Here is a 10687-nt window from a genome sequence, read left to right on the forward strand (position 1 = left end):
GGAATTGTGCTTATTTTTCCCACTAAGTTCCATCCTGATCCCTCCACTCTAAACGTTTTCCAAGATTTTAGGTTCTGTCCCCCAATTGCCCCTTGACCGGGTCCGGTCGGGATTTAAAATAAGAGCTCTGAGACACGATATCCTTCTAAACCCCAAATTTCATTAAGATCCGATCACTCCTTCGTAATTTAAAAATACCTCATTTTTTTTAATTTTTCAGAATTAACCCTCCTCCCCCAACTCCCCCAAAGAAAGCGGATCCGTTCCGGTTATTTCAATCACGTATCTAGGACTTGTGCTTATTTTCCCCACCAAGTTTCATCCCGATTCCTCAGCTCTAGGCGCTTTCCGAGATTTTATGTTCCCCCCTCAATTCCCTCCAATGTCACCAGATCCAGTCGGGATTTAAAATAAGAGCTCTGAGACACGATATTCTTCCAAATTTCAATAAGATCTGATCACTCCTTTGTAAGCTAAAAATACCTCATTTTTCTAATTTTCAGAATTAACCCCCCCCCAACTCCCCCAAGCAGAGCAGATCCGTTCCAGTTATGTCAATCATGTATCTAGGACTTCTGCTTATTTTTCCCATCAAGTTTCATCCCAATCCCTCCATTCTAAGCGTTTTCCAAGATATTTCAAACAAAAGGGAAGTAATCTTCAATGGGTGCCAACGCACTCTGGTATATCTGGCAATGAATTAGCAGATAAGTTAGCAAAGGAGGCAACATCACGAGGAATCCAACTTGATGAATGGGACCATTCAGAAAACAAAAGGAAAATAGATAAAATCATGAAAAAGGTTGCAGATAGTGCAAAGACTCTGAACAAACAGCATTTTAGACCTTATGTGGATCAAGAGGGTGGAATTAATGTATACAGCTCTTTAACTAGAAAGCAAGGGAGAATACTATTTAGATTAAGATCAAACCATGCTGGCTTTGGAACTTACAAAGCCAAAATATATGGTGAATCCCCATTGAGTGCCAATTGTGTTGATGTGGAAGAAGACTTAGAGCATATTGTTTTTAAATGCCCGAGTTACAATGGTTATCGCTCAAATATATTTGGCTTCTTTATAAAAAAGAATGTAGCCCCTTCAATGCAGTTAGTACTTGGAGGATTTAAATCAGTTCCTGAAAATGTAGAGATCGCCCGCATCTTACTACAGTTCTTCAGTGACATTGGTAGAGCATTAGATGTTTAATGCTTCTGCTATTTAATCGTGGATGACAAAAAGTGGATGACAACCAAGAGATAAGGCTCTCAAGGTGCATAAAGCACAGAGGAGAGCATAACAACAACAACAACAACAATAGTAAGTTTGGAAAGCAGTTATAAAAGATTACGTAACGTAAAAGTGCAGGCAAGGGGCAAGGGTATTTTGGTAATTATCCAGCCTGTAGCCCTGTAAAATTCTAGAATAGTTAGTTTTGCTACCTTTGAAAGGGGCTAGATTAGGAAAATGAAACTTCAATTAATTAATCCAGGGCCAAAAACATACGAGGAAGGTATTGCCAATCTGCTTTGTTAACCTTCTGATTTCTAAGTCTTGGAAGTTAGCCTACTTGAACAAAAGAACAGAAATCTTTGCAGAAAGATGTGAGATCTTATAGCCTATCTAAGATCTTAGTACAAAAGCATGGTTCTAATGTTTTTTTTTGTTTTTTTTTTTTATTTAAAGAAATGTATTTGCACATCTTTCAAACCTCATAGGCTTGAATTGGGATTTAGCAGCTGTGAAGCTGAAAATATTTCCAGTAAATTTGTTGCAGTTCATAGGCTATAATTGACTTACCAATAAAATAAAAAAAAAACTTGTTGCCTTTTATAGTTCTTAATGAATATAGCCTAATAATTGCTTACAGGCTACTGCAAATTTTTGAGCTCTTGAAAATGACAAATTTTCAATTAAAGTATAAGTTACCAGTTGTTTTCAACAACATAATACCATGTTTTCTGAGTGCCAAAATTATGGTAAAATTCTAGATTGGTAACTTCTGCTATCTTGGAAAGGGGCTAGTTTAGAAAAATGAAACTTTCAGGGATGGGTCTACAGGCTAAAGTATGTCTCAGGAAGGTGTTTGGAAGTACTTACCTCCACTCCCTCTCTCTCTAGAGGGTCCTGACCTTTGATGACCTTTGAAAATATGTGTGTTATAAATATGAAACCTTGGAAAATAGATCTTTGGCTTGAATGAAGTACAACAAAATTGTTTTCACCTTCTCAGCTTTGCTCAATCCCAATATATAAGGTTTTAGAGATACTATTAATTTATCACCTGTCAAAAAACAGAAAAGATGGAGTATAAAAAAGAAAATTTTTTAAATAGACTTCAACTACAAACGTTATAAAATAACACTAGTCCTGGGTTGGTTGTCTCTTAACACATTGGCACTGAATTTGGAGATATATGCAAATACACTTCCTAAATTTTGAAATAAAAACATTGATATGGCTCAGAATTCTACTCAAATAACAGGAATTGCATTTTCAGAACTAAAGGCAGAGAAAAAGTAAGAAATTCTAGTTAATTGACTTCTTGCTATCTTAGAAAGGGTTTAGGTTAGGAAAATTAAACTTTCAGTGATGGGTCTATGGGCTAAAGTATGTCCCGGAAAGGTGTTTTAAAATAACCACCTCCACTCCTCCCCCTAGAGGGCCTTGAAATCTGCTTACATGACAGGTCTATTACCTATTGAAATTTAGACGAAACAACATTTTACGTTAATCTTCAGTTACTAATTGCTTTTTCTCTTCCTTTTCAGAGACATCAATGATGATAAGGATATTATAAGAGTTGACTATAATAAAATGAACTCGAAGCTTGAACAAGGTTCTGTTACATTAAGAAACATGAATGAAATCAGAAGGTGCTACAGAAAAAGATTCTGAGGACCCAATAAGAAGTGAAAAAAGCCTAGTAAGTAATATGGAAGTAAATTCTAGTTTGGATACCAGTGAACCTAGCCAAGAGATGCTGAATAGAGAAATTGCTGATAAAACATTTTTTCCTCAAGTATTAAGTGCTTCAGAAGTAACCTCACAAGAGAGTTCTCAATTCCATTTTATTAAGTGGATTATGTGGAAGGGTATTTTAACCCCAACGGTGACACAGGATGCCAATGGCCCTTGTTCTTTGCTGGCTATTGTGAATGTACTGTTATTAAAAAGGCAGATTCACATTGTCCCTGGAACTGAGCGTGTCACCTCAGACGAACTTATACAATTGATTGGACATTTTATTTTTGACAATAAACCCAAGGTGAGTTTGCTTATGTTTTTTCAATGCGTTTCTAGTTTTTTAATTGGAATAACGCACAAGATTTAAATGAAAAAAAGGAATTTTAAATATATTGATTTGTAATTCAACCAACAGAAGCTCTTGGATATACTAATCCTGTGAAGGGGATTGTGCTCTCAAATTCCTTAATTTGAAGAAATATATTTGAACTCAGTATGGGGTGTGTGTCCTAAGGTGATATTTTGTTGCAAAAAAGGTAGAATCTAAATATCAAAGAGTGACAATAAGATAATAAAAAGAGTTAATTTTAAGCAGAAATGGTTGGGGTTTTAGGGGGAAGCAGCCCTTTCATATTGAATAATATCCTGCTATATTGTGTACAGTAAACTCGTCTGAATTGAGCTGCTAATGTATGGTATGTTCTTATACAAAAGTGAAATTTAGGCATAAGAGCTTTTAGGATGCAACAGGGACCCCTCATTTTGATTAGCCTTGACTATGACTCTGCACAGAAAGACAGCAAGCAGAAACTAAATGAAGAAATTGATTTTTTTTTCTCGTGACAGTAAAGAGCAAGGTACTTACATGCTATAGCAACCACACTCATGTTACTGCTCTGAGTAAAACCGGTTTTCCTGTCTGCATTTGGAGATAATTAGCTTAAATTCAGTGAGTTCAACTACTATGCAGGTATATATTAATTAAATATTTAATATATAGATGTGTTTAGGTTAGGTATTTAAATTAATGCGTTCTGGGCCACCTACTTTCCATAATTCTCTGTTATAGCTTCCATAATTTTCTTCCTAAAGCATTAAATTTTCATCATATTTTGGTGTATTTCATTAGGATTAATCTAACTTCACTCCTTTAGTTTGGTCACTGTAGCACGTAAATACAAAGAGCCACATTCATCTTCTGATATTTTGATTTCATTTAAGAAATAAAGTGATCTTTTTATAATATTCTTTGTTGCTGTCAAAAGCTACAAAAGCTTGAAATGCAGTTAAGGGTCACTACGTCTAGGTTTACAAAGGCCAGGAATAAAACCGTTCATTATAATAAGCAAGGGTCAACAGAAATCAAAACTACAAAAATTCAACTTTTTGAAGCCATACGCCTATACAAAAGAAATCCGTTGATGTTAAATATTTTATATGTATTAAGTTTATATTTACCAGTCCAAATATTTAGTATTAGATAATTTGCACAGTCTTAGAAAAAGTGAAAACACCCCCAAAAATAAAAATTTCTTAAAACACAAAGTTTCGAATATTTCTTATAGAAAACGATATTAAGACAAATATTTAAAGTGTAGAATAGACCATCAATATTGGAGTCGTACATGAAAAAAAGGAGATCTGAAGGATTCCCTTTTTGTGATAGTAAAACCCCACTGCATTTTTGAAAATAAATACGGTACACAAATAAAGCCAATGAAGACACTTTATTTTCTTTTATTTTATTCTAATTTATCTTATTCTACTTCTGTTAGTGCTCTAATTCCCGATTTGTAAATCCATATAAATCCTTGCTAAACTGGAAATAAAACCGTTAAAGTTGTTTTCGACCTATAACCAATGCTTTAAAATAAGTATCCAGGGGGAGGCTTACAGAGTTTGAGCCTCCCCCCCCACTCCAAATTCTTTCTCACTTATAAAAACGTAGGGTAACTAAAATGTATATAGACAAATCTTTGTCTGAAGTTTGCTTGTAATTCCCCTCCCCCCAAATAAAAAATTTCCCCGAACAAAAATTCTAGATACGCCCTTGATGGTAGGCTATGGTATTTCAAATTTAATAATTGCTAAGATAGTCTTTCAATCTTTGCATGGGATTTGCTACCGTACTTAAAATTTTCTATTAACATATTGATCCATCATTTTTAATTACATGCATCGACGCCGCCAGTGACGGACCAGGTGGGTGTTGCCAGGGAAATGAGAAATATAAAATATATCAAAAGATGGAATATAAGGATTACTCCCTTTTTGAAAACAGGATTCCTGATAACGCTTGCCGACCCCCTTCCCTGGAACTATTTCTCATCATATAACTCTTCTGTAACTCCATAGTTATAATATTATACCCGGCCATGACCTAACTTCAGTTTCACCAGAATTTTGAGAACTTTTAAGTTAAAGAACTACCACTAATAAATGGCATGCGTAGACTTATCTTAAGATGATATGGTACCTTAAAAAATTACTCTATCGGGTCCATTATAAAGTTTTTAGTTTGTGTGGCCAAAATATTTAGAGTTGATTTGATGACCTTGCCGTAGCTTGTATATCTTGTATAAAAGGTCGAATCACTGGTTGAAAACTAAAAGCCGACAACTACTTCCTGGAAATCTTAGAAAAACTATGCAACTTCCCTTTTTTGACGGATATTGAGACATTCAGTTTTAACCAAAATGAAGGGACGGTCTCTAAAAATCTTCTAGTATACCTAGAAGTATCTAGAAGTATGCCTAGAAGTGTCTTCTAGTATTCCCTTTTTGACAAATATTGAGATATTCACTTTTGACCAAAATGAAGGGATGGTCTCTAAAAATCTTCTAGTATGCCTAGGAGTATCTAGAAGCATACCTAGAAATATCTTCTAGTATTCCCTTTTTCGACGGATATTGAGATATTCACTTTTGGCCAAAATAAAGGGACGGTCTCTAAAAATCTTCTAGTATACTTAAAGAAGTGTCTTCTAGTATTCCCTTTTTGACGAATATTGAGATATTCACTATTGACCGAAATGAAGGGATGGTGTCTAAAAATCTTCTAGTATACCTAGAAGTATCTTCTAGCATTCTCTTTTTTGATGGATATTGAGATATTCACTTTTGACCAAAATGAAGGGACGGTCTCTAAAAATCTTCTAGTATACCTAGAAGTATCTTGAAGTATCTTCTAGTATTTTCTTTTTTGACGGATATTGAGATATTCAATTTTGATCAAAATGAAGGGACGGTCTCTAAAAATCTTCTAGTATACCTAGAAGTATCTAGAAGTATGCCTAGAAGTGTCTTCTAGTATTTCCTTTTTGACGAATATTGAGATATTCACTTTTGACCAAAATGAAGGGACGGTCTCTAAAAATATTCTAGTATACCTAAAAGTATCTAGAAGTATGCCTAGAAGTGTCTTCTAGTAATCCCATTTTGATGAATATTGATATATTCACTTTTGACCAAAATGAAGGGACGGTGTCTAAATATCTTCTAGTATACTTAGAAGTATCTAGATGTATACCTAGAAGCATCTTCTTGTATTCCCTTTTTTAACGGATATTGAGATGTTCACTTTTTTGACCAAAATGAAGGGACGGTCTCTAAAAATCTTATAGTATACCTAGAAGTATCTTCTAGTGTTCCCTCTTTTGACGGATATTGAGATATTCAGTTTTGATCAAAATGAAGGGACGGTCTCTAAAAATCTTCTAGTATACCTGCTTGGAAAATGCTGTAAATGAGCTCAAATGCAATATCATTTGAGCAATTTGACCGCTTCGGGAGGTGGTTCCTTGTGTTGCTACCCGCTTTGACTGACAAGCTTTCCAACAAATAGATTTAAAATTATATTGTCTTTTGTATAAGATATCATAGTAAAACCGATAGCTTTCTTGTTTCTCGATAGCTTTGGATGATGGCTAGTTCCCTAGAAGAATTCGCAAATGGGCTCTTTGTCTTTGGGCCTGTCACCCGTCACTGAGGCCCGCAAAATGATTTAAAGGTACCATATTCTCTTAAGACCAGTCTAGTAGCCGTTTCCGTCCCGCATGCGTAACGCTATGAATATTCCTAAGCTCGCAAATGAATGTAATGTCATATGATTTTTTTTTCTAAGAATTTAAATTATATTTTTATTTATATATTTATGATTATATCTATTTATAATTTAAATAAACTATTCCCAGAACTTTATTTTTAGTGTTTTGGAGTTAATAGAATTACAAATTTAACAGTTCGTAGTAACGAACTGTAAGTAAGGAGCGATCTGGCTCAATAGTAACCGAAACTCTAAAAAAACAGGATTTTGATACCAATAGATATATATATATATAAAAAATCAGATTTTTATACTGGTTTCAAATATATAAGTTTCATTAAGGTTAGTCTTCCCCATTAAAGGTTACGAGCGTGAGAATATTTGCCTTATTTGCCGAAGAAAGGAGGAAACACCCCCTAAAAGTCATATAATCTTAATGAGAATCACACCGTCAGATTCAGCGTATCAGAGGGACCCTACTGTAGAAGTCTCAAGCTTCTATCTTCAAAATGTGGAATTTCGTATTTTTTTGCCACAAGAAAGATCATGGATGCGTGTTTATTTTTTTTCCGGGGGTGATTGTATCGACCCAGTGACCCTAGAATAACGGAATATTGAGAGGGCTCTTTCGGACGGAAATTAAAATTTCTAGTGCCCTTTTTAAGTGAAAAAAAAAATTGGATGGCAACTAGGCCCCGTCCGACACCCATTTTTCTCAAAATCGTCAGATCATAATTTTTCATTTCCGTTTTGTTCAGCATAGTTGAAAAGTAGAAAAACTATGCCTTTGGAAATATCATGACCCTCAGCCCCTGGGGAAAGGTCTTAAGTTACAAAAGCTGCCCAATGTTTACGTATTAGCATTTGTTATTGGGAAGTATGCATGTATTTTTCAGGTTGAGGCGAATTTTCTGCTGGTGGGATTCTCCACGGGGATGATTTTTCATGGGGAGGGGAGTTTCCAGAGAGTGTATTTTTAAGGAAAAATTTTACACAGGGGGAATCGTCTTATGTCATGCTTTCTCTTTAACAACTTAATTTTACGCGTGGAGATGTTAAGGGTAATTGTCCGGGGTAAATAGTCACCAGGATTGAATTGTCTAGATAATAAATCCGTAGGAAGGAGGGATTTTTCCATGGAGGCTCAGCTAGATTTCCTGGCAATATTTAAAAAAAAACGATAAGAAATTAAATATAAAAAAACAAGTTTTTTCAACTGAAAATAAGGAGCAACATTAAAACTTCAAACGAACAAAAATTATTACGTATATGAGGGGGGGGGTGCTCTTCCTCAACACCTCGCTCTTTGCGCTAAAGTTTGAATTCTGTCCCAATTATATAAGAACGACTCTTCAAACACTTTTTTTTTAAATTACTAAAAACCTTTTGCGTAAAGAGCGAGGCGTTGAGGTAGAGCAACCCCCCACATGTGCGTAATAATTTCTGTTCGTTTTAAGTTTTAATGTTGCTCCTTATTTTCAGTTGAAAAAACTTGTTTTTGTTATTTAATATTAAAAAAGGAGTGGTTGTCCTTTAACAAAAGCGTCCCAAAATTCGTTTTAATCATGATTTCATTTGGAGTGTTTCTTACCTTACCCCCTTAATAATCTTCAAATATCTTCTTGTTTCTCATGGAAGGAATATCCATCTCTGGGGATGTCCGTGGTATTAGTAATCTGGCAGCTTTATAAGAGAAAATATTTTATTGGAACCTTTCCCTGTATTGTCCCACCATTTATTTCATACATTTTGATACATCTGTATCCTGTTATGGACGTAATCCAACTCTATTTTATGTTGTTACAGATTACGAAATGTACATTTGAATTATACATTTTGGACCTCGAATTAAAACAAAAAAACAAAAAATTAATTAAAACAAAACCAAATCCCCTGAAAGTAATAAGACAATCCATTTGAACCGTTCAGTCGAAGTAAGTCAATGTGAATGATGATTATCATCGCTTTTGAGAAATTTAATTTTTAGGTTCGTGAATTTAAAGAAAAGTGGGAGGGGGGTACTTCTGTGATGCAGCTCCGGCCACTGAAGTTGCTGATTCATTGACGCATTGTAAAACCGGTTTCGTTAGTTTCTTTCAGCTTAGCCTGAGACAAGACAAAGAGAAGTGATAGAATAAACGGGAAATATGATTTGGGCTATATATTTGCACATTGGGGGGGGGGGTAAAATAGTTTGATAGTGTGAAGTTATAAGACAATTCTAACTTCATAATATGCAGAATGATTGTACCTAACGAATAAGGCATGCAGACTCACCACACTTTACTCCCACCCCACCCCCTAATGTGCAAATATATAGCCCAAATTCGTTTCTAAAATAGAATATGCGTCAGAAAAATAGGTTCTACGTAGATGAAGAATATTAGCTCGGGGCTATATTATACAAGTACTAAAGGGGGAATGTAAATATATCGAAATTAAACAAACGATGCTGGACAGTTAGGTTCTTACCATAAATAGCCGTTAATGATTTTGCCGAATTCAAGGGAAGCATCACACTTTAAGTCAGTGGCATAGTTAGAGGGATGACTGTTCGCGGTTGCAGTCTCGGTGGTGGGGGGGGGGCAAACTGAGTTTATTCTCGTCATTACTTTGGTCTACTTGTATTATGGTGATTGTAATAAGGTGATATTGGCGAAAGGAGGGGCAAAACCTGATATTGTCCCCGAAAGATGTAAACCCTAGCTACGCCTCTTCACTGAGTGCATGATAAAATATTGCCCACTCCACCGAATGGAGTAAATCCCTGGGCACAATTTGTTCTGCCATATGTGATAAACTTCGATCTCCACTTTGGACCGTTATGACACACATACAGTTTGTGCCATTTTATATCCATGATGTTGGAAAGTAGCCAAACCCTCGGTACAATGTGGAGATTATTATTAATTAAGAAAACCTAAACTATGAACGTAAACTGGAAGAGAAAAAAAAGACTAACCACTCAAGGAATAAAAGAATGAACTAGAAAAAATTACAATGGAAATTGATGATAGACTTGGGGATATATACGTGTTTATCCTTAAGGTGGGTTAGAGGACTTTTCGAGAGCGGAGGGGGGGGTGTAAGGGGTCTCACAAATGCACTTCTAGGCCACGATTTTTCTTTTTTGTGTTGATCATGGGGACGGGAGAATCCTTTTGACCAATTCTGTGCAATATCTCTTTCATCCTTTATCTGCATACATAACGCATAAAAAAATTATACGCACTTATCATCCATATGAATTTACGAGCTCAGCTAAAGGCAGAGAAAAGGCGGAAACATACTGTTTGAATTAATGGCGAATACTGACAGGAGAAGGAGTTGCATATGTTCATATATTTTCAGGTTTGTAATCTCAGGAGTAGAACACGTGAAAACATTAGAAGAAATAGTTCCATTATAAATATAGCTGAAAAAAATAAACCGAGAGGACGTGGGTTTGCTGCATAAAAAAGAACAAAAAACATAAATGAATCCACTCTGGCGCTTTAACAGATCTAACGTATTGGATTTGTTATATAACATTTTTATAATCACCTTTTCTTTTTTCCGTCAAAGATACTACCTCTCCCAGCTTTTTTGTGCCCATCCACTAATTCAGGAATGAGATAACAGATGCATTATTTACCAAGTATTCAGTGCGTTTGCAACTGGGCTGATTAAATTTTTAAA

General features: G+C 35.2%; 1 protein-coding gene across 4 annotated transcripts in view; it reads left to right on the top strand.

Annotated features, from left to right (window-relative positions):
• LOC136042496 (uncharacterized) overlaps positions 1 to 10687 on the top strand; it is a 177733-nt gene that overhangs the window by 21373 nt on the left and 145673 nt on the right. For 2 of the 4 annotated variants that reach the window (XM_065727459.1, XM_065727461.1), the window contains exon 2: positions 2770 to 3266. In XM_065727459.1, coding sequence (XP_065583531.1) covers positions 2862 to 3266 — 405 coding nt within the window. In that variant the 5' untranslated portion in view covers positions 2770 to 2861. Of the gene's footprint in view, positions 1 to 924; positions 1319 to 1365; positions 1388 to 2769; positions 3267 to 10687 lie in introns of those variants that run through there. The other 2 variants (XM_065727460.1, XM_065727462.1) reach the window with 2 other exon arrangements.

Source organism: Artemia franciscana, unplaced genomic scaffold (genome assembly GCF_032884065.1).
Source record: "Artemia franciscana unplaced genomic scaffold, ASM3288406v1 Scaffold_1375, whole genome shotgun sequence".
In the NCBI taxonomy this organism is placed as follows: Eukaryota; Metazoa; Arthropoda; class Branchiopoda; order Anostraca; family Artemiidae; genus Artemia; species Artemia franciscana.